The 23,650-nt window shown below is 42.0% G+C and overlaps 3 protein-coding genes across 3 annotated transcripts; all 3 read right to left on the bottom strand.

Annotated features, from left to right (window-relative positions):
* Window positions 1-1,083: 1,083 nt before the first annotated feature.
* Window positions 1,084-10,420, bottom strand: ckap2l (cytoskeleton associated protein 2-like). Its single transcript, XM_068720838.1, has 9 exons — window positions 10,260-10,420; window positions 9,558-9,624; window positions 9,401-9,455; window positions 8,053-9,269; window positions 6,765-6,960; window positions 5,466-5,624; window positions 4,551-4,611; window positions 3,402-3,564; window positions 1,084-1,654 (listed from the first exon to the last, which is right to left on the bottom strand). The coding sequence occupies exons 1-9, from the start codon at window positions 10,300-10,302 to the stop codon at window positions 1,372-1,374; spliced, it is 2,244 nt and encodes a 747-aa protein (XP_068576939.1). The 5' UTR covers window positions 10,303-10,420; the 3' UTR covers window positions 1,084-1,371.
* Window positions 10,421-12,074: 1,654 nt separating this feature from the next.
* LOC137879782 (E3 ubiquitin-protein ligase TRIM39-like) lies at window positions 12,075-17,738 on the bottom strand. Its single transcript, XM_068720671.1, has 5 exons — window positions 17,720-17,738; window positions 16,931-17,127; window positions 16,416-16,629; window positions 14,399-14,481; window positions 12,075-14,153 (listed from the first exon to the last, which is right to left on the bottom strand). Exons 1-5 carry the CDS (start codon window positions 17,736-17,738, stop codon window positions 12,933-12,935), a joined length of 1,734 nt encoding a protein of 577 aa, XP_068576772.1. The 3' UTR covers window positions 12,075-12,932.
* A 2,156-nt stretch (window positions 17,739-19,894) lies between these two features.
* Window positions 19,895-21,579, bottom strand: LOC137879926 (nuclear factor 7, brain-like). Its single transcript, XM_068720917.1, has one exon. It carries the CDS (start codon window positions 21,491-21,493, stop codon window positions 20,069-20,071), a length of 1,425 nt encoding a protein of 474 aa, XP_068577018.1. The 5' UTR covers window positions 21,494-21,579; the 3' UTR covers window positions 19,895-20,068.
* Between the last annotated feature and the right edge of the window lie 2,071 nt (window positions 21,580-23,650).

Here is a 23,650-nt window from a genome sequence, read left to right as displayed (position 1 = left end):
CAGTAATACAGGTCGTGAATGCCAGATTTTTAAAAATTGGACTCGTAAGATATTATTGCAGCTGTGGAGAGGACAGACTGCAGTGTATCATTTGTGATTGGCTGCAATCTGCCCTAACCTTCCAGGACACACTGTACACCAGGGCCCTGAGGCGCGCAGAAAAGATTGTGCCTGACCCGTCCCACCCTGGACACTAACGTTTTGAGTCATTTTCCTTTGGCAGGAGGCTGCGGTCCATCGGGACATGGAAGGTACATTGACAACATTTTTGTCCGGTTACTAATGTCGTTCTATAGGTGAAATTAGAGTCTTTAGGGCGGCGAATGAAAGCTTCAGAGTCCTTCAGAGTGTGTGTGTGTGTGTGTTTGAGTCCTGCAGTGTCTTTCTAAGAGACAATTGAAGAACAGTTGAGAAGGCAGACAAATAAGCAGTGTAGTCGTTTCATTTCAGAATCAATGAGTCATCTGATCGGCTCCTCCGATCAGTCTTCACAGATCAAATTATTTAGAACAAATATCAGCTGTTATCAATATCGACAGGAGCACCCGTGACCTGAAATAAACTTCTGCAAAGACAATAAACATTTACAACATTCAAATTGGATGGATGTAAATGCTTCGAAATGCGGCGCCAAAGCTCATTGAGTCAATGGAGCCTCTCGTGTGTCACTACATTGTGCTTGTTTTGTTCTAAATAATTAAGCCTTAGGTTACCGTTTAATGGGCGTCGGGCAATCCAAGGCAAAATGAGCCGAAACTAACATTCCTAATCGAAGATGAAATAGATTATAGGTGGTTGTCATACTTCATATCACCTTTGATTGATGCAGATTTGCATGACTGCATATGATTCACGTCTGCGACGGGTAAAGTTTTCTCACGGATTCCATTCCCTGTACCACTACCTGTCAGTTATAGGCGTGCCGAAACCCTTTCAATTACATTTCATGGCGTCATATACTCAGTTTCAGTTGGCTACAACTTTAAAAACTAATATACGTTTTCTTGATCACGGGCGTCTGTGTGATAGTAGCTGTTGTGTATGAGAATCCATATGCTAACGATGAAGAGATTACAAGGTATAGAGGTTTAAAAAAAACAAACCTTTATTTCACATTACTATGTACAACACGTTATTTGAAGAAATAATGAGCATAAAATGATAAAACAAATAACTTCTTCATGAGCGAGTGTCAGAAATCCCTTTCTTCCCCAGGTCCTATAATTACCGAGATAAAACACCTTCTGTTCAGTGAACTCTGACCCAAGTATGCACAATAGTTTGACTTTGCCGTGTAAATAGTAACATATGCAGAACATCTGAATTTCGTCTCAGAATGCAGACGTGCGGAGAGGAAGTAAGCGCTTGAGGCTAAACGGCTTCGTCGTAGACCAGCTGGACGAACACTTTGTCTTGAAGCGCTTCGTTCTGTCTGTAGACGTACATCGGTGTGTGGCTACTTTCCCCGCCCGTCTGCTCCTCCTCCTCGGAGATCAGGTCGCCGTAGGACGCCACGCAGAGATCGTGGTCCTGGAGGGCCGCCGGGTATCGGAGCGAGGATCTCTCGATCCGCACCGAGCGCCTGACCGGAGTGAAGAAGCGGACCTCCTGGCCGTTGACCCGCGCCGCCTCCGTCTGCTGGCTTGGAGGCCCGCTGAAGGGAAAAATAAAATAAATAATAGTTAGCGTCATCAACTTTTATCCAGCCTCTGAGAAATACTTTGTGGCTTTATTATGACGCAGCCATTTCAAAAGGTCTGCATGTCGCTCACTCTAGTGACAGTGCCTAGTGTTTCTTTGACCCCTACGATTGATCCAAAAATATCCGTAGAAAGACGAGTGTGAGTCACCGCCTCTTTCCGAAGGAAAATGACGTCGCGTCTGGACAGAGACAGACATGTCTACTGGACGTTCTCAGCCAGGATTAGGTAGCTCACTGAACATGTACACGGTCAATAGTACGACTGCTCTCGTGTTATCAGAAAAAAGGCTGACGCATGGCTACAGCAATGTGCCACAAAAATACGGGATTTCACGACGATACATTTTGATTTGTGAGGTTATCTGGCTTTTTTTTTTTTTTTTTTTTTTTTGGTTGTCTTAGCAGGCAAAGGCTATATACTGTATATCTGCAAACATCAATATCAACTAGTGCAGCGTTCGTACGGGCCGGTTGCTCGGCCTGCAGTCTTGGTGCTTTCTGCGTTGTGAGCTGTACCCAGCATGCCGTTCGGCGGTGTGACAGTTAACAGGGACCCCTTTCTCGATACACCACACGGTGAATGCATAGCGCACTGCAAATAAATCGTTCCAAAGATCTCCAGAGCTCGCACTCGATAATGTACGTCCTTTGGGAAATCGCCGGGAGTGAAACCGATCGGATGAACGGTCGTCGAGAAAATCGCAGGACAGAAATACAGACACAGAAACTCCTTCCACTGTAGATTTAGATCATCTTGACACAGTCACATGTGTAGTCATGAACTGGTACATTACCTGTCCAAAGGGAGCGCCTCAACCTCTCCTCGTGCTTGAATCTCTGCTCTTCTGTCAGACGTGTCCACAGCGTGAAGACGTCAGCCATCGCAAAAGTTGACGTTCGTGTCGGGCTACTACTCTGTCACGTCGCTGTCATTACATCGCGCTGCTGATTCCTGTGTGAAACCTCAAAAATTGAGAATTCTTCCCTTCCTGTGTGCCGAAACAGACTTTATTGGCATTCAGCCCATGTTGCCGTGATGCTCTTTCCTCACATTTAACCAAACTCAACCACGCAGATAACAAGGAATTACATTACTAATAGGTTTAAAACCTATGTTACAAAAGAGTTTTTGGCTGATCGTGCACGCTGTGCTTGTGTAAGCAGTGGATGCGAGACCCGACGGAGCCGATTGAACTGTGATTCACTTTTGTTTCCATCTGTTGAACAGATGTATTGATAAAGTACTGTCTTTTTACTCAGAACTGTTTTGTTGCACAACAGTTGCGAGTGTAATTATCGTTGATTCAAGGAATCTTCACATCACCGTCTGCACTGCGGCATCCTTGCTCACTGACGCTTCGTGTGTGTGTGTGTGTGTGTGTGTGTGTGTGTGTGTGTGTGCGTGCATATGCAGTTGGAGGAATTCAGCCCGACAGAGAAAGCGGTGGAGACAAACGCTGCATCGTGATAATAAATGACAGCAAAACATTCCAGAGTACCAAAACAAAGCTTCAGTACATCAATGCTCTGGTCCTTAATCATTTAGCCCCGGGGTTTATCAGGTTCATTCAAGTTTTTCTGCAGCTCTGGATATCTAACAAATGTGCACAACTCCACTCAACCCTTAAAACTAACCGGTCAGCATGAAAAACATGAAAACATAGCGTGCCTGGAAGTTGTGGAAATGACTCAAACGTACCCCGGAGTTGCCGTGATCTTGTACTTGACGACAGACGAGTTTCCTCTCTCTCCACAGATAAGACCTCTGACAGGTGTCGGAGTCATCATTGGGTTGTTGACACTCTCTGGAGTGACTTCACATGTTGGAAATCGGTCCTCCTCTCTCTCATTTCCTGCGGATGCTGACAAAAACAAGAAAACCTAAGTTAAAGGTTTTCTTTAAAACGTTATCATGTATTATTTAGAATTGACTGGTGAAATTACAAAATCATTGGAAGCTTAAAGCTGAAACATTTATCGACCAACAGATCTCAAAAAGCGGCAACAGTGGCTTATTTACAAGGAAAACTAACTCTTAGTTTACTCTTTAGCTGCTAAACGCTCTACAATGTTCTACCAGCCAGAACCCGAATGTTCCTGTGTGTTTCCATCACGGGAGCACACAGTTCGTTTTTACAGCTTCTCACTGAAAACTCCACTGAGGAGAGCAGTGAGAGAGAACTAAAGCAGGAAAGCTGCCGGCCGTAAAAGCAAAACAATGAGCTGAAACATTTTTAAAAAAACACAAAAAGCAAGTCATGTCTACGGTACATCAAATATTATAACATAAACTCATCTGCCTGTTTACTTTCAACAACTATCTAAAGCTAAAGACGTGTAAAACAACATTCCTGCAATAAATCCTAGCTGTAGGGAAGGGCCTCATCACTAAACCTCCTTTAATTGAAGAAGTTTGAGCTTCTTCAATTATATTTTGCACTACTGTAGATTATGAGGTAATGGTTCGTGTGTTTAAAATGTAGGCATGTGTAATAACAGAACATTTTTTGTGTTGAATGAATGCAGAACTAAGGAGCACCACCCTGAAACTAAATACATTAAATAGAACTTTCTCTCAGATGTATCGGCATAAGACACTCAAATGTGTATCCAGACATGCAAACAGAAAATTAAGAGAACGGAACAAAAACAGTGCGTTGTAAATCAAACAGCTACCGCGCCTACATGGGGGATTTAACCTAAAAACATTCATTAAGGATGTCGTAGAACTCGTGGCATGTAGAGGACTGCGATAAGAAGCGGCATATAGCGCAAGTCAAAAACAATGAGGCCATGTTAACCAGCGTTAATTGAAATTAGTCAAACGAGGCCATGCAGGCTGAACTACCTCGGATCTCGTCCTTCTTCTTCAGAATCTCAAACACCACGGAGCGCAGCTCGTCCACCGGCTGCGATCAAACAGAAGCACAGAGAAGGAATGATTAACTCTAGACTACGAAACCAAATAAACCGCTGATTCTGATCACAGTGAGGGATGGATTGACGTTAGAAACATGAACTATGCAGTGAGGGATGGATTGATGTTTGTTTTCATTTGAAGGCAAATGGTGAGCGCAGCAGTGGTGTAAACGTCTCCCTTATTGTTAAACACAGTAGAAGACTTGAGGATGTCACAGGGGATCATGGGATGGATCTCCGCTAAAAAAAGATTTCACCTCTGGCAGGGATTGCATCATGGCGCTGTGATTGCACCACGGCAAAAAAGTTAAACCACGCACTGTCCAAGGCTGACTCAACTGCAATGTCAACGTTTTTTTTTCTTCTTAAACAATAAAGTCTACACGTACGCCACTTATTTATGATTGCAGAGTGAAAGAGATTCATATCAGAATATTACAGATCTTCTAACGTCTGAGAGATGATTACAATTTGTTTGTATTGCCTGAACGACCAGCAGTTTAATTAAGCAAGTGCTGAAATGAAACTAGTAGTTGATCATTTCTGAAAATTCCCTTTTACTCATCGTCTGGCAAACACGCAATCAGTACCGAAACACTGCATCTGTGATACCGCTCTGTGGTTACCTGTCTGCTGACAAACCTGCATCGACATATTTCCAAACCTCACAGTAGCTTTTCAGGAAATTATATTGCAAAACTGTTCAAGACAAAACAACCCAATTGTGTGATTAAGTGATGATTCTCATGTCACTGACAGATATGTAGAGGTGATGAAGTATGGCTGATGATTGTTAACAGCCACATATTTTGTTCACAACGTGTGAAAAACAGGGATGACTCACCTCCAGCACAACCCCGACGGCCTCTTCAAACATGGGCAGGACATCCAGGCGGCCCTCTCGCTCCATCAGGCGGGCCTGACAGATCCAGTATTTGGCAAACTTCTTGGACACCGCCGGCAGCCGGGAGAGAACCTCCCTCACCTGGTCTGGAGGGCAACCCTGAGGGAGCGAGGAAGGCTCGAGTCATAAACTCACACAGGGAAAGAAACCGCGTCAGTATGCTTCAACTAACGAGCTTGTTGTGTGTTCAACCAGCGGGATGAAACCCCTCACGCATTTCAGGGGGCGGCAAAATAGACAATCTGACAATTATGCCCACTTCATGCAGCAATTGGCCAGGTGTGTTTCATTATTTACACAAAATTCCTGGAGAGTAAAAGTGTGCAACGTGTCAACAATGATCACATTTCAGCTTTATAAGAGGCCTCTAGCACGCCTACAAGTTCGTCCATTTGGAGAAAGGTTGAAACTGTTTGGTCGCGTTCAGACCACATACAGTGGATAGAACAAGCATACCCTCAAACTCATAAGAGGTGAAAATCACCAAAACCCCCCAGGAGAATTTTATTTTAAATATGAGCTTTAAAATGTAGCATTCTGGTGTAGAAGAAACTTTTACTTTAAGCAAAAAGATAATTTATTACTCAGTTATTAATCAGTATTTCAGCTCTTGAGCCCTGTTACATTATTAGAATTGTAGCCTATCTTCTATTTGCAATTAATATGCATTCAATCCAGGTAATTATTATTATTAAAATGATGATCTAGAGTAAAATAATAGCTGTGATTTAACTGCAAGCTTCCAATCTATACACACCTCTGCATTAGCAACCCGCTGAAATGAAGGTACAGGCACCGTAACACACTCTCCTTACGTCAGGGCCCTTGGGAGCAACTTGGGACTGTTAACTCTGGCTGTGGTCATTACAGTGAACATCACGTTCACCGCGTTACGTTTCTTTCCTCCTAAATCGCGATAGTGGCGAACGTTAATAGTCAACAAAGTTCCGCATGCAGCGAGCAAGTCTGAACCCTAACGGAACATAACGGAACTTAAACTGTAACGGAGAGAAATGAGGACGGCGAAGACATCTCAACACTGATTGGCCAAGACTCGACACGTCACATCAAAGATGTTGTATTGTGAAGATCACGACCATCACCTTTTCTCCTCGTCTCACTCCAATCTGAGAAAACCTGCCATTTTAACAGGGGTGTGTAGACTTTTTGTATCCACTGCAACTTCCAGTAACTTCTGAATAAAAAGGCGAAAGAAACGCCTCCCTCAACAGCATGTACCTCTCCCAGCAACTTGATGCAGTCAGCCAGGGACCTGTCCACGGCACTGATGAGGTAGTGGGCCTCGTCTTCCTCGTTCATGGCTCCCCAGAAAGGCTGGAGCACGGCCACAGTGCGCCGGACCTGAGGTTGCACCGGCATTGGGGGACGCTTGTAGGAAATGCCCTTAGCCTCCCGCCACTCCTGTAGTTTTCTCCTGGACACCAAACAATAGAGCAGAGGGTTCCATTAAAAGTCAATATGTCTGGCTTTGTTGGACAGAACAGCAGAGAGACACAAAGGGTAGAGGAAGTGGAATGACTGAGGTCCCAAGACAAACTGGGCTTGATACCTTTAACATTTTACTCTGGACAAACCAACCTTTTAGGAAAATCATCTTTTTTTGAATCAACCTGGGCACATTTTTGCTGGCAGAGCTCTGAGTCTGAGTGTGGTTTAGTCTCGTGTCTAACTATTAATGTAACAAACAAAATAACACAAGTGTTAAACGAGATTCACTTCCTGTAAATACACAGAACATGTTCACTGCATTGCTAAATAAAGCCATCCAATTGAGGTACGTTTGACAGCCGATCCTGTTAGTCATTTGATAACGTGACAGTTACAGCACTGCTGGGTGTAAAATGTGATGGAAACCAGGTTGGCTTTGAACCATGAAGGAAACGTTTGTTCACACCCAGCGATCGAATTGGACAAAGCGATGTCTTCTGGGAAGATGTCACTCTGTCTTCATCCTTTCTTTTATCAAAAACCGCCAAGCATCGAAACTTGGCACTGAATGCTCGGTCAGATTCCTTATTCTTTGACTAGATGGTTGTTGCTCTACATCATAACCTATGTTTGAATTTGTTCTGGTGTGGTCACGTGCTATTTTGCTTGGTTTATATTGTTAAAAAGGTTTTATTAAAAAAAAACAAAAAACATGTTCATATCCATAAAACTCAAGAAAAAAAAAATCATTGTTTTGTTTAAAAAAACGCAGGTATCATACTGGCACAGATATAGTGAAAGCCTAACAACACACGTGTTATATAGTGTATAAGCAAAACTCATCAATAAGAGAATACGCTAGTATTGCTCCAGCAGAATGGCTTCAGTCATCTCCAGTTACCAAACGCAACGCAAATACAATATGCCAACAAAGGCTGCACCATTTCTGATTATCGCTTGCTCAGAAATAAAATATTAAAATCAATAAAATAGAAATATTGAATAATCACCCAGTCCTAAAGGTATCTCTCTTGAGTCACATACAGACAGATCTGAGGTGTTGTTCTCTTCTACTTACATTCGTTCCTCCTGGGCAGCGGTCACTTTCTTTCCCTCGGTCTGGGGAAAGACCCTGACTGGGACCATGGGTGTCTTCGTGTCTGTGGCCTGCCCGGTGTGGCTGATGGTCCTGCCCGGCCGTGGCACAGTCTGGGACGTCACTGGAGCACTTGTTCTTTTCACACCCGTTTGCGGTGGAGGGGCATTTGCTGAACCGCGACCCTTTTTGCCACCCGTCTCTTCGCGGGTCTTGGTTTTCCCTCCCAGCTCGGCCACGGCAGCTCGCATAACCCCGCTGACCGCTCTGGAAGCGCACCTGCCCGCCGGCCCAGAGGAGGTCCGGGAGGCAACTTTGCGCGGTTGGCCATTCTTCTGCCCCGCACCTTCAGATGTCTGCTTTGTGAGCCGGTCTGCGGGCTGACCAGCTGCTCTGCCCTGTGGCTTAAAAGGTGCTGCTGTGGATTTCAGTCCACTTGATAATGGAATCTTAGAAGATGGCTGAGAATTTTTACTCAGAAGCGGTTGAGAGTTAGACGTGCTCTGATTCTGAACTTTAATCACAGCCCTTGGTCTCTGGTGGTTGTTTAGAGAAGTGGTAGGAAACGGTTTCCTCCGACCCATGGCGGACTTCTGGGAAACAGAAACTGATGACACGGTGCTGGATTGCACCTGTTTAGCTCCAGCGGTAGTGGCAGAGGTGGTGGGATCAGAGGCGTGTGTTAAGTTCTGACTTTGACTGTTTCTGGGATGGGTCACCGCAGGAATCAGTCCCGTTTTTGTTTTGACCATGGGGCCGAGACTCATCCTGACACTGACTGTCGTCATTGGACATGACCAGGCGGCCTTTGAGCTACTGCTGAATCTGCTGCGTGACTTTGTCACAGCTGTACGAGATGCATTTGAAGAGGCTCTACCTGAAGATGGGATTCCTGTGTTTGGTTGCTTTTTGAGATGACTTGCTGCATTCGTGCTGGATATTGAGGACACACCCGCAGCCCTTCTCGACAGCACAGGGTTTTGATCAAGTTTTGGCTGTGCCGGGCCACTGGTTGCAGATGGACGGCTGGTATTCTGTCGTCCAGTCAGAATGTTGGCTTTTACATTCACTTTGTTCGAGGGACCAAACGCTCCTCTGGGAGCAGGGGCTTTTGTCGATTGAGTAGCCACAGTTTTAATTTGTGCGCGTTCATGTGTGAATCTGTCAACTGGAACCGTGTTCTCCTTTCCCATAACAACCTGTAATAACAAAAAACATAAATAGGAAAAATACACGTGAGGTCAAAACTATCTGGTGTGAGATCTGACGAGCTAACTATACTCTCACTCCCACACACACAAACATACACCTGTTCAAAAGGCACACCCACCTTTAGTGACGTTGTCACAAGCTTCTTAACCTGACAGTTGTCACGTAGGTATGGTCTGAGGAGTCAAAATTTAGATAATTTATTAGCCCAGGTGTCATTAACAACAGCATTTGATGGACACATTGTTTGTGAGGTGTTGTGCAGTTGGTTTTCTTACTTTGGGTTGGGCTGTTTCAGCTTTCCTTTTCCTGCCAAGTATTCCATCAGCTTCTGCTTACGCAACTCTGAGACAGATAATCACACAGGAATTCAGCACAGGTCACTTTCCATTACACTTTCATGGCTAGTGTTTGAACGAAAATGATGAATCACTATCCAGCTACATGCTGTAGCCCATCATAAATGTGTCTGCGTACACATTCATTGCAGATGCAGAACTCTACGACAAGTTTTGGGAGCTCTCTTTAAGTTAACTCAGTAACAAATCAAACATTCACAATATAAACAAATACAGTATGTTTATTACAGCCAGCACACTGAACTACAGATCAGTTCCCCTTTAATGGATGCAATGGACAGAAAAAAGCAAGTAAAGCTTGTGATGAAAAGAATAGAGATGATTCTTTAAAAGTATGTGAATAACCGTGTAGACACGTGCTGCCATCTGGCAGTGGATTGAGACACGTATCCTGCATTTAGAGAGGACTTGATAGAGAGAGGTTACGATTTATTTTTTAAGTATATCTTTTTTTGTTTTGGACCGTTTTCAGACTTACACAATTAATAAATAACAATAATAGGCAGAATGAGCTATGATCCATAAATAACGTTTTGCAGTCTTGTTGCTAACTGATAGCTAGCGTTAGCTCATAGCTAGCTAGTGTTAACGAACTTAATTAGCTTTCATTTGCTCGCTAACCTTTTCTGGAAAGTATCGATACGGTCTCTTCTTCTTCTTCCATATCTATCAGACTTTAGTTTCTTCTTCTTCTTGACCAAGTAAATGTATTACAAATGGCTCATTTGACTTGTTGTTGTGGTGGTTTAAGGACGCGTTAAAGTAACGTTAGCTTCATAACAACTGAGCTCGCGCATTCGATTTTGAAACTGCCGGGAGTGAACTCTTCTCTGATTGGATGATTTGAAATATCGCGCATGCGCTAAAACCCAGCGCTGATTGGAGCAGAGAATGTAAACAAAAAAAGGGGCGTACAAGTTGCACAGGTGCACATGGGAGTTTGACTTCAGACCTGCAATTGTTTCCTGTCCGTTACATGACTCTGGAGGTGTATAATATGTCCTGAATAGAAAAGAAAAATGCAAAAGTATTGGTAATATAAATTACCAAAAAGTGAAAGTTATGAAGTCATGCATGATTGCTACGTGAATGGTGCATTGTAGAGTAATAATTATTACATTATTGGATTATAATTATTGATGCATTATTATAATTATTGATGCATTAATGTGTTTAATTTGTAATCATTTTAATTACTTTATAACTGCTTAAAATTCTGCTGGATCACTTGTGAATTTCCCCCACAGGGATTAAAGTATGATCTTATGTTTCTTTAATACGAAAACCACTACGAGCAGCTACAGGAACAAGACATCGTCTCATCCCTAAAAGGGATGAGGCGATGCCAACCGGTGGCATCCATATGCTGGCACTGATTAGGAATTGGTTGTGGGAGGAGCCAGCCTGAGGGCTGCTTTCACAACCTTCACAACTTTCTTCATTCTCTGTGGAGCATTCCACCACATTTAGGTTCAGTGTTAATCTGTACCTTGTACAAGTGAGTTTTGACGATGACGTTGTCCTCTTAAGGGCTGAAAAGACTCATGTCTGAGATATAATTCAATCTGAATAATGTCTCTGAGATGATTTGACTAAATTGGTGGCTGATGAAGCAACAACAACATCAAGAGCCACAGCAGTGATGGATTTGTGAGCTACTCTGGACAAACAGGACGTCAGACAAACACAATGGGGTTTCTGTGAAGGATCTGTGTGAAAAGAAGAATCTATCAGAAACTGCTGAGAGGTGCTGCTGTTGATCAACCTGTGCAGCAAAGAGTAACATGGACTTTGTCTCCATCTTGTGACGTTTACAGGAAGTAAAATGTGTCCGTGCCATCACATCCTGTACTCATGCTGCACATTCAATACTGTTGATGACATTGAGCACATGTGAGCATGTTGTCCCTGAGAAGTGCATTCAGTAGGTGACAGAATGAATGACATGTAACAGTGAAAGCATTTCTTCAACAATGTGTTGTGTGTGTACAACCCTCAGTGCTCCCTCTCTTCAGTGAGGCTGTCTATAACAGACGTGAGCATCAACACACTGTTACAACTTCACATTACAGAGATGATCAACAACCACAATCATTCTGCTTCTTTGACTTTTTAACAAAATCTTACTTCATTCAGCTGGACTGTCCATAAATGTTGATGTTGAAAGAGTTTCACTGAGGAAATGTAGATTTAACGTTTTAAGATTAAATATTGTCTTTTGTTATGATCTGATTGATTAATTGTTTTTTCATTATTTGTATTCTTTGTAATTTGTCATATGAATATTTCACAGATGTTTGTAAAGAAACTTAAAACAACTTCAATCAGAACATTGTGAATAAAAACTGTTGGTGATTTGATTTCACATCATGAAGCAGCATCCATCTGATATACATTTATAAAGATATAGTTGATTCAATAAAATAAGACTTTTTAAACTAAAGTTCCTTTATGTTGATCACAAACATTTTAATTCATCGTTCATGTTACTGATCATGTAAAAACTACAAAAATCATCATGTACAGAATGACAAAGTAATAAAAGAATTACAGACCGAATCAAACCCATTTATATTATTATGATCCATACTGTTAACCTGATATTGTAATTGTTTATATTTTATATTTACACTTTTATCTCTTCTAAACATAAAAAACTATTAAAACATGTTTCCAACAAATATAACAAGGTATCCAAAACTAAAATAACTCAACAGAAAAATATAAAATGTCAAAAAACACAATGTTTATAATCTGAATTAACAGCTTTTGTCTTACAAGTTTTATTTTTTAACACATTTTTGCTCAACAACAGATCCTTACATCTTTAATTTTTTAATTTCCAAAAATGAATTTCAGATTAAAACAATGGTTTATGTGTTTAGTAGTTAATGACAGTAGAGACAGTTAAGAAAAACAATTCCAATCATAAAAAGATAATCAATCACATCAAACCTGAAATAACTCAACAGAAGATCCAGAAATCTTCTAAACTAAAACTGATGTCTGATGATGATCAAAGTTAAAGAAACACACAACTGGAAACAAAGTGTTTGGTTTAGTGGATTCACTAAATGTTAGATTGTGTTCTGATTAAACACAAGATGCTGAGAACCAGTTTAATATCAAAGTCATTTAAAAATCATACTTTAATTGTACCTGTAGGTTTATCACCTGATGATGTAACACAACTTCTGTACTAGATATATATTTTCTGTCATAACTGTTGATTGTATTGATTCTATCAATGAGATGTTGACACACAGTGAAGTCAGAGTAAAGTCTGAACAAACACTAACACAGAGAAATATCAGTTTGACACATTTTGATGTCAGCAGTTTTAGCATCACCAGACATTCCAATACTGAAATACAGGAAGAGTTTCTCAGTGAAAGTGTCTCTGTAAGTGTAGATGTGAGTCATGTCTTCAGGGTTGTAGAAGGACACACCCCCCCTGACATAGTCCAGCTGGACTCTGATCCTCTGGAGACTCTTCTTCACTCTGACAGTCTGACCAACAACATCAATGTATTCTCCACTACGATGACTTAAACACCAGACTCCATATTTTGGTGAAGCAAATCTCTTTCCCTTCCTGTCAACTGACTCTTTAGCCAAACCTACATTCCAGTCAGGATGGTCTCCCACCTCCACCTCCCAGCTGTGTTTCCCTGAGCTGAAGCCCTCAGATCCCAGAACAATGACATAATTAGTGTTTCTCTCTGGATTGTCAGGAAGCATTTGCCTTGTGTCTCCTTTTCTCACACTGGTCAGATCATCAGACAGATAGAGCCAGCGGTTTGCAGTGTTTGGGTCCAGAATGACAGGACGGAAGTGGACCTTGTCCTTCATCTTCTCCCAGACTCTGAAGGACAGGTTGCCCAGGTGTTTGGCCACATCTATCAGCGCTCCTGAGACCAGCTGTGGATCTGACAGTGAGCTCTGGACTCTGGCGCTGATCTGAGTGGGTTTATAACTGCTGAGGAATGACACGTTGTGTTTCTGCAGGTCTTCTTCAACAGCAGAGATGCTGTCTGACAGAGAGGAGATCTGCTCCTGAATCATCTTCATCTCTCTGCTGATGGTCTTCCCCTTCTGCTCCTCTTCCTCCCTCAGAGCTGCCAGTCTGGACTCCTCTTCCTCTTTCAGGAACTGGTGGAGCTTGTTGAACTCTGCTCTGATCTGCCTCTCTGTGGACAACAGCTGCTTCTTGGAGTGTTGAATCATTTCATTGTATGTTTCCTCCACTTGTGTGCATTTGTCCCTCTTGTCCTGCAGAGACTCTAAGTCAGATCTCAGCTGGTTCTTCAGGTCACTGACTGCTTGTTCTATAGGAACCACCTTGTGATTCTGGTGGAAAGAAAACTCACAGACAGGACACACAACTCTCTCTTCATCCTTACAGAACTGTTTAGGCTCTTCATGTTTACTACACACCACCTCCACCTTCTTCTCTCCTTTTTCTGTCTCAGATGATCCAGTTTTCTGTCTCTCAGCAAACGAGTCAGCCAGTCCCTTAAGTGGAAAGTTTACCAGAAGAAAACCTTTTGGCGATATTCTTTTACAAATAGGACAATTTTTAGTTTGAGCTTGTTTCCAGAATTGTTGCAGGCAGCTTGAACAGAAGCTGTGGTTGCAGCTCAGAGACACAGGATCTCTGAACGTCTCTGAACAAACATGGCAGTTCAGGAAACTTTCAACAAGAACTGTTTCAGCCATTTGTCTTGGTATCTAAATTATCTTTCAAGAACAAGACTCACCAAGTTACTGTTCCGTCTCTTCACTGGTTCAAATACTCCAAACGTGTGTTTTCCAGCAGAGATCTCACACCCTGTAATGGCGACTCAGCTCTGTTCAACAATGTCAAAATCTGTTTTCTGGTTTCCACAAACCTGTGTGACAGGTGTAATTATTAGGAGGAAATGCTGTTATGTCCTTTAGTCACCAGCAGATGGTGTCATGATGTCTTTCTGAGGTAAATATTTTCCTCTTGAGTAAGAAAAAAAAATCCTTACAAAAGCATTTGTTGTTTCAAAGTTAAATCCAAAACTAATGTCTCTTTTTTAGTTTCACTAAATAAAGAATAGAACTGATCATAAAATGACACAAACAAGGAGAAGATTGTTGTGTTGAGGACGGAACATTTCAACAGGCTCACTGACACTAAACCAGTTTTACTGCATGTTTCATTATTCAGCCGCTGTAACAGGAAACATCTGCTAAAATCTCTTCATGACTGTGTTTATTTCATCCAGGTGGACTAAATAAAGATCACACTCTTAACCTGCATGTAGTGGCAGCTTATGTTACCGTCCTTCTTGGTCACTTCTTGCAGGATGTAAAGGGTTCTGACTCGCGTAGACTACCTTGTCCAATTTACGTGCTCTTGCAGGCTAAACTTTTCTCGTTAGCTGTCCAATGATGAGGCTCGTAGCTTGTAGTTAAAAGTAGTTTTATTCGATGTAAACAAAAAATAAACAAAATCATTATGTAATAAATGAAGCAACAAAACACTGACCTTCTCCTGGCTATAACTAAAAAGTCTAATCTGCGGTCAGAAAATTGTTGCTCCACATCCTGCTCCATCAAAGCCTAACTAGCACTGAAAACCTACTTAAAGGAGTCAACCAAAAATTATCCAATATAAGGACAGAATAGAGGAGCCTTTATCTTAATAGGGCAAAAAGCATATGTCAAAGCACATTTTGCAACATGATCAATTACCTTAACTATATTGTATAGTAAACATTATAAAGGGCATAACACACATTATTTTGCAATAAACATAAAAATACAAAAATTGTTAAGAATCAAAGCTGATGTTTGAATTTGATTTGTTCATCTCATATTTATCACAAGTCAAAGTGGCCAAATGTATGTGCAATTTCTTTTGTTAGTATTTCTAAAAGCATGAAATCAAAGTCACTAATACGACTATTAGTTTTCAACATTGTGTCTCAGTTAATGTACAAATAACAAGCATGAAATAGAATCTAAAGTATCTCAACCTGAATGTGTTTTACTTTCTGGAACATTTTCTCTCTCATTTATTCAGTCAATCATTCATTCATTCATTCACTCACTCTCTTATTGAGAAGAATATAAATACTCTATTACATCATGTGTTAGTTGATATTATTTTCATAAGATTAACTGAAATATATAAATAATCAAGTTTCTGATTTTAAAGCAGGACAAGTATTCTATCAGGTGTTTAGAATTAATCTATAAAACAAAGAAATCAGTCTGATAAAGACAGTAGGCTACTGTTGAGGAGCTGTAAAGATAATGTGACCACGGGCCACGGCAAGGCCCGGATTGGGTTTCGAATTTACAGTGTACTGCACCTTTAATACCGACTCAAACCACCAAAAAGTGGTTGGGAAGTGATAATCTCTAAAGAGCTGGACCTAGAATAAAATGGGACAAAGTGTGAAACCCACAGCAAATATGCTTCAACTTAAAAAACGAAAGTTCACACCTACCGAAGCCTGGGAGTCAGAGAGAGAGAAAGATGTAGCTCATGGTATGGCTTATAATATGGACCAAACAAATTGGGAACCAGGAAGTTGGAGGGGCTAAGGCCTACCCAGCCCTACAGTAGCCCAGGAGGAACATTTCGTTACCGGCTACATTCTGCCCCAGGTTTTTTTTAAATTGGCGGCCCGATGATTTACTAAGACCAGGGTCTAAAAGGAGCTGGAGTAGAACTACTAAAGTCAAGTATCTGGGAATTTGGCAAATGGTGAGGATTCACCTGTTTACTGGCTGTCTCACATGTAGACTTTCTTACCACCTCAGAACAGGGGACTGGACAGGAACTGGCACCAGTAAGCTGCCGTAGGCAGTGCAGAGTGAAGCACCGGGTCCACTTCAGGTGGCACTTGTACTCTGACAGGACGGGGGTCCTTTGGTCCAGTCGCCCTTCTGACCGCCACCCACAGGTCACGTTCCCCTGTGTCAGGCCTTGTCGTAGCTGGGTCAGGCCCAGCTACAGGAATAGGGTGACCACCAGGAACAGATACAGGTTTGAGCATAGAACGATGCACGTGACGTACCTCTGTCAGCCTCTGTTGTGGGGCAACAGCATACACTGCACCTCCTTGCTCGGGTGGTCTCACCACCTGGAAAACTTCGGGGGTCCAGACATCCTGGATTTTATTCCTTCCTCTATGGGAGGGGTCCCGAAGGTAGATGGGTTGTCCTGCTTGTAACACTTCCTCCTAGCGCTGTTCTGTAGTCCCCAATTTAGCTGTGCTTAAATGACTGAGGGGGTTTTTATCAGTCCATACCGTGCACTTGTGGCCCAGCAAATACTCACGGAACTTGTGTGTCATCGCCCACTTCATGGCCAGGAACTCAAGTTTCATGGAGCTGTAGTTTTTCTCTGCAGGGTGAAGGCTCCGGCTGGCATAGGCAATGAGTCTAATCTTGCCATCCTGCTCTTGGGAAAGTATCGCCCCCAGAACGTCATGACTGACATCCACCTCTAAAACGAAAGGAAGGTTGAAGTTAGCATAAGCTAATAGAGGTGAAGACACCATCTTTGCCATGTGTTTTGCCATTTAGCAGTCTGTAGTCTAAGCAGAGTCGTAGGCTACCATCCTTTTTCCTCACTAGGACAATAGAAGAGGCATAGGGGCTACAGCTTTCCCGTATAACCTGGCTGTCTAACAATTGACTTATGTGGGCCCTGACTTCGTCATAGTCAGAGGTGTACCTCTGCCTAATAGGAACACTGTCAAGTATGGGGATGTCATGTGTCACAAGGTTAGTGCAACCAAGGTCCAAGTCAGAAGCTGCAAACACAGTCTCACGTTCAAGTAGCATGGATCTAACCTTTCTCTGGTCTAGCTCAGAAAGTGCAGATAAATCCATAGCCTCAAGTTATTCTCTGACTGGGCTGACCTGAACTTCTTGAGTGGAAAGCGTAGCTGTAACCCCACTTGACTCATGCTCTACAGTAGAGACCCCCTCTGGCAAACTTACAATCTGAGCCTGACTCAAAAGCCCTATGGGGCGGCACGGATGTAGAATGACATCTGTCCCATCTACATTTACCACCGGCACGTACACTGTACCTTTAGTCACCGTGACCATTGCTGGGGAGATCAGCACACACTCAGGGAGGGACCGACCATCGTCAAGAGGCTCAATCAATGCAGCACCTGCGGACTCACTAAAGTGAAAAGAACATGTAGCAGTAACAGGAGTAAGCAGGAGGAACATTTCGTTACCGGCTACAATAAGAAAGAAAGAATGTGTTCAGCCTCAAACTGTTGGTCCCATCATGTCCAACGTGGTCTACATGTGCGGGTTTCAGTGTAAACCCTCCAAGCTGCTTCCTCAACATCTGGAGGACTTTGTCCAGAGATCTGCAGAGCATGGAGTCTTTGTTATGAGCTTGGGGACCTTGGTGGAGACTCTTCCTGAGGATGTAGCACAACATGTAGCTGCTGCTGTTGCCCAGTTCCCTCAGAAGGTCATCTGGAGGCATTCTGGGAAGAGACGGTCCACTCTGGTCAACAACATCTTGGTGCTGGACAGGTAGCACCAAAACGTCTTCTTAGGACACAAAGACCAGAGTGCTTGTGGCCCAACGGAGGCACCAACAGACTTCAAGGGGCCATCTACCGTGGAGTTCCCATTGTCGGCCTTCCTCTGATGTTTGATTGGGACGACAACCTGTTCAGGATGAGAGCGAGGGGTGTTACCAGAGTGCTGGACATTGGCTCATGGAACAAAGACAACTTCCTGGAGAAGGTGAAGGAGGTGCTTTACGAGCTGTCCTAAGGACAGGACTTGAGTAAATGTACTTGTTACTCTCCACCACTGACAAGTCCTAAAGTATACAAAGATAAATACATATACTCCAACAATGCATGAGCTTTTAATCAGGAAAGACTCTGTTACAAGTATTTAGGTTGTTAACAGAAATAAAAGTCATCCCTCTGTATAAAAATACTCAACAATAATGACAGGTGAAACTGATCAGGACAGACCAATCTAAAAAGGTGGACAAACTCACAAAAACAGGACGTAAAACTAAACATGACACATGACGAGGGAACTTCAAAACTCCATCAACAAGAAACAAGTTGCACAACTCTTTATTCCTCACATGTTTACAGCTACTGAGCCGTCATCAGGGAGGTATGCGCTCCATTCAGGTTTCTTTGTAGACAGTCACTTAATTAGTCACGTGACTTTAAAAAAGAAAATCTAACTTCATTCAGCTGGACTGTTCATAAATGTTGACGTTGAAAGAGTTTCACTGAGGAATTTGTTGATTTGAAAATAAAAAATGTAGATTTAACGTTTTAAGATTAAATATTGTCTTTTGTTATGATCTGGTTGATTAATTGTTTTTAATTATTTGTATTTTTTGTAATTTGTCACATGACTGTTTCACAGATGCTTGTAAAGAAACTTAAAACAACTTCAATCAGAACATTGTGAATAAAAACTGTTGGTGATTTAATTACACATCATGAAGCAGCAGCCATCTGATGTACATTTATAAAGATATAGTTGATTCAATAAAATAAGACATTTTAAACTAAAGTTCCTTTATGTTGATCACAAACATTTTAATGTATCATTCATGTTACTGATCAAGTAAAAACTACAAAAATCATCATATACAGAATGAAGAAGCATTGAAAGAATTACAGACTGAATCAAAACCCATTTATATTTTATTATCTATACTGTTAACCTGATATTGTAGTTGTTTATATTTTATGTATTTTAGATTCTTAGACTTTATTTTTATACTCTTTTAACAATTAAAATAGATGTTTCCAACACATATAACAAGGTATCCAAAACTAAAATAACTCAACAGAAAAATATAAAATGTCAAAAAACACAATGTTTATAATCTGAATTAACAGCTTTTATCTTAAAAGTTTTATTTTTAACACATTTTTTGAGATCCTTACATCTTTAATTTTTTAACTTCCAAAAATGAATTTCAAATTAAAACAATGTGTTCAGAAAGGGAAGTTTGGGGTCCCCTGCTGGAGCTGTTGCCCCCGCGACCCAATCCCGGTTAAGCGGTTGAAGATGAAGATGATGAAGATTAAAACAGTGATTTGTGTGTTGAGTAGTTCATGACAGTAGAGACAGTTAAGAAAAATAATTTCAATCATAAAAAGATAATCAATCAGAGTTTTAGGTTTAGTGGAAGTGTTAGATTGTGTTCTGATTAAACACAAGATGCAGATAACCAGTTTAATATAAAAGTCATTTAAAATCATCCTTTAATTGTACCTGTAGGTTTATCACCTGATGATGTAACACAACTTATGTATTGAGTAGATATATATTTTCTGTCATAACTGTTGATTGTATTGATTCTATCAGTGAGATGTTGACACACAGTGAAGTCAGAGTAAAGTCTGAACAAACACTAACATGTCTGAACATCACAGAGAAATATCAGTTTGACACATTTTGATGTCAGCAGTTTTAGCATCACCAGACATTCCAATACTGAAATATGGGAAGAGTTTCTCAGTGAAAGTGTCTCTGTGAGTGTAGATGTGAGTCATGTCTTCAGGGTTGTAGAAGGACATGTCCCCCCTGTCATAGTCCAGCTGGACTCTGATCCTCTGGAGACTCTTCTTCACTCTGACAGTCTGACCAACAACATCAGTGTATTTTCCACTACGATGACATAAACACCAGACTCCATATTCTGGTGAGGGAAATCGCTCTCCCTTCCTGTCAACTGACTCTTTAACCAAACCTACATTCCACTCAGGATGGTCTCCCACCTCCACCTCCCAGCTGTGTTTACCTGAGCTGAAACCCTCAGAGCCCAGAACATTGGCACTATTACTGTTTCTCTCTGGATTGTCAGGAAGCTTCTGGTTTGTGTCTCCTTGTCTCACACTGGTCAGATCATCAGACAGATAGAGACTTTCGGCTGCAGTGTTTGGGTCCAGAATGACAGGACTGAAGTGGACCTTGTCCTTCATCTTCTCCCAGACTCTGAAGGACAGGTTGCCCAGGTGTTTGGCCACATCTATCAGCGCTCCTGAGACCAGCTGTGGATCTGACAGTGAGCTCTGGACTCTGGCTCTGGTCTGAGTGGGTTTATAACTGCTGAGGAATGACACGTTGTGTTTCTGCAGGTCTTCTTCAACAGCAGAGATGCTGTCTGACAGAGAGGAGATCTGCTCCTGAATCATCTTCATCTCTCTGCTGATGGTCTTCCCCTTCTGCTCCTCTTCGTCCCTCAGAGCTGCCAGTCTGGACTCCTCTTCCTCTTTCAGGAACTGGTGGAGCTTGTTGAACTCTGCTCTGATCTGCCTCTCTGTGGACAACAGCTGCTTCTTGGAGTGTTGAATCATTTCATTGTATGTTTCCTCCACTTCTTCATATTCGTCCCTCTTGTCCTGCAGAGACTCTAAGTCAGATCTCAGCTGGTCCTTCAGGTCACTGACTGCTTGTTCTATAGGAACCACCTTGTGACTCTGGTGGAGGGAAAACTCACAGACAGGACACACAACTCTCTCTTCATCCTTACAGAACAGTTTAGTCTCTTCTCCATGTTCACTACACACCACCTCCACCTTCTTCTCTCCTTTTTCTGTCTCAGATGATTCAGTTTTCTGTCTCTCAGCAAACGAGTCAGCCAGTTTCTTCAGTGGAAAGTTTAACCAAGGATGTTCTTTTGAGGATTTTCTTTTACAAATTGGACAGTTTTTGTTTTCAGCTTGTTTCCAGAATTGTTGCAGGCAGCTTGAACAGAAGCTGTGGTTGCAGCTCAGAGACACAGGATCTCTGAAAGTCTCTGAACAGACATGGCAGTTCAGGAAACTTTCAAGAAGAGCTCTTTCAGCCATTTGTCTTGGTATCTAAATTATCTTTCAATAACAAGACTCACCAAGTTACTGTTCCATCTCTTCACTGGTTCAAATACTCCAAACGTGTGTTTTCCAGCATAGATCTCACATCCTGTAATAGCGACTCAGCTCTGTTCAACAATGTCAAAATCTGTTTTCTGGTTTCCACAAACCTGTGTGACAGGTGTAATTATTAGGAGGAAATGCTGTTATGTCATTTAGTCACCAGCAGATGGTGTCATGATGTATTTCTGAGGTAAATATTTTACTGTTGATAAATAAAAAATTCAAAAACAAAAGCATTTGTTGTTTCAAAGTTAAATCCAAAACTAATGTCTCTTTTTTGTTTCACTAAATAAAGAATAGAATTGATCATAAAATGACACAAACAAGGAGAAGATTGTTTTGTTGAGGACTGAACATTTCAACAGGCTCACTGACACTAAACCAGTTTTATTGCATATGTCATTTTTCAGCCGCTGTAACAGGAAACATGTTGTGCTAAAATCTCTTCATGACTGTGTTCATTTCATCCAGGTGGACTAAATAAAGATCACACTCTTAACCTGCACTTAAAGAATCAAAGCTGATGTTTGAATTTGATTTCTTCATCTCATATTCTCTTATTTATCACAAGTCAAAGTGGCCAAATGTATGTGCAATGTTTTTTAGTAATTCATTCTTAACCCATGAGACAAAACTCACTAATACGACTATTAATTTTCAACATTGTGTCTCAGTTAATGTACAAATAACAATCATGAAATAGAGTCTAAAGTCTCTCAACCTGAATGTGTTTTACTTCCTGGAACATTTTCTCTCAATCATTCATTCTTTCACTCAAGAATCAAAATATTATATTTTATCATGCATTAGTTGATATTATTTTCATAATATTAAAATGAAGAAATAATCAAGTTTTTGATTTTAAAACAGGAGATACACATTCTGTCAGGTGTTTAGAATTGATCTATTTTACAAAGAAATCAGTCTGATGAAGACAGTACTGTTGAGGAGCTGTAAAGACAAGAAAGACAGAATGTCTTCAGCCTCAAACTGTTGGTCCCATCGTGTCCAACGTGGTCTACATGGACGGGTTTCAGTGTAAACCCTCCAAGCTGCTTCCTCAACATCTGGAGGACTTTGTCCAGAGCTCTGCAGAGCATGGAGTCTTTGTTATGAGCTTGGGGACCTTGGTGGAGACTCTTCCTGAGGATGTAATTTCGTTACCGGCTACATTCTGCCCCAGGTTTTTTTTAAATTGGCGGCCCGATGATTTACTAAGACCAGGGTCTAAAAGGAGCTGGAGTAGAACTACTAAAGTCAAGTATCTGGGAATTTGGCAAATGGTGAGGATTCGCCTGTTTACTGGCTGTCTCACATGTAGACTTTCTTACCACCTCAGAACAGGGGACTGGACAGGAACTGGCACCAGTAAGCTGCCGTAGGCAGTGCAGAGTGAAGCACCGGGTCCACTTCAGGTGGCACTTGTACTCTGACAGGACTGGGGTCCTTTGGTCCAGTCGCCCTTCTGACCGCCACCCACAGGTCACGTTCCCCTGTGTCAGGCCTTGTCGTAGCTGGGTCAGGCCCAGCTACAGGAATAGGGTGACCACCAGGAACAGATACAGGTTTGAGCATAGAACGATGCACGTGACGTACCTCTGTCAGCCTCTGTTGTGGGGCAACAGCATACACTGCACCTCCTTGCTCGGGTGGTCTCACCACCTGGAAAACTTCGGGGGTCCAGACATCCTGGATTTTATTCCTTCCTCTATGGGAGGGGTCCCGAAGGTAGATGGGTTGTCCTGCTTGTAACACTTCCTCCTAGCGCTGTTCTGTAGTCCCCAATTTAGCTGTGCTTAAATGACTGAGGGGGTTTTTATCAGTCCATACCGTACACTTGTGGCCCAGCAAATACTCACGGAACTTGTGTGTCATCGCCCACTTCATGGCCAGGAACTCAAGTTTCATGGAGCTGTAGTTTTTCTCTGCAGGGTGAAGGCTCCGGCTGGCATAGGCAATGAGTCTAATCTTGCCATCCTGCTCTTGGGAAAGTATCGCCCCCAGAACGTCATGACTGACATCCACCTCTAAAACGAAAGGAAGGTTGAAGTTAGCATAAGCTAATAGAGGTGAAGACACCATCTTTGCCAT

Source organism: Cebidichthys violaceus, unplaced genomic scaffold, assembly GCF_023349555.1.
Source record: "Cebidichthys violaceus isolate CVI_PGR_0920_01 unplaced genomic scaffold, fCebVio1.0.p SCAF_26, whole genome shotgun sequence".
Taxonomy (NCBI): domain Eukaryota; kingdom Metazoa; phylum Chordata; class Actinopteri; order Perciformes; family Stichaeidae; genus Cebidichthys; species Cebidichthys violaceus.
The sequence above is the reverse complement of the archived record's forward strand: the minus strand, read 5'-3'. Positions and strand labels throughout refer to the sequence as shown.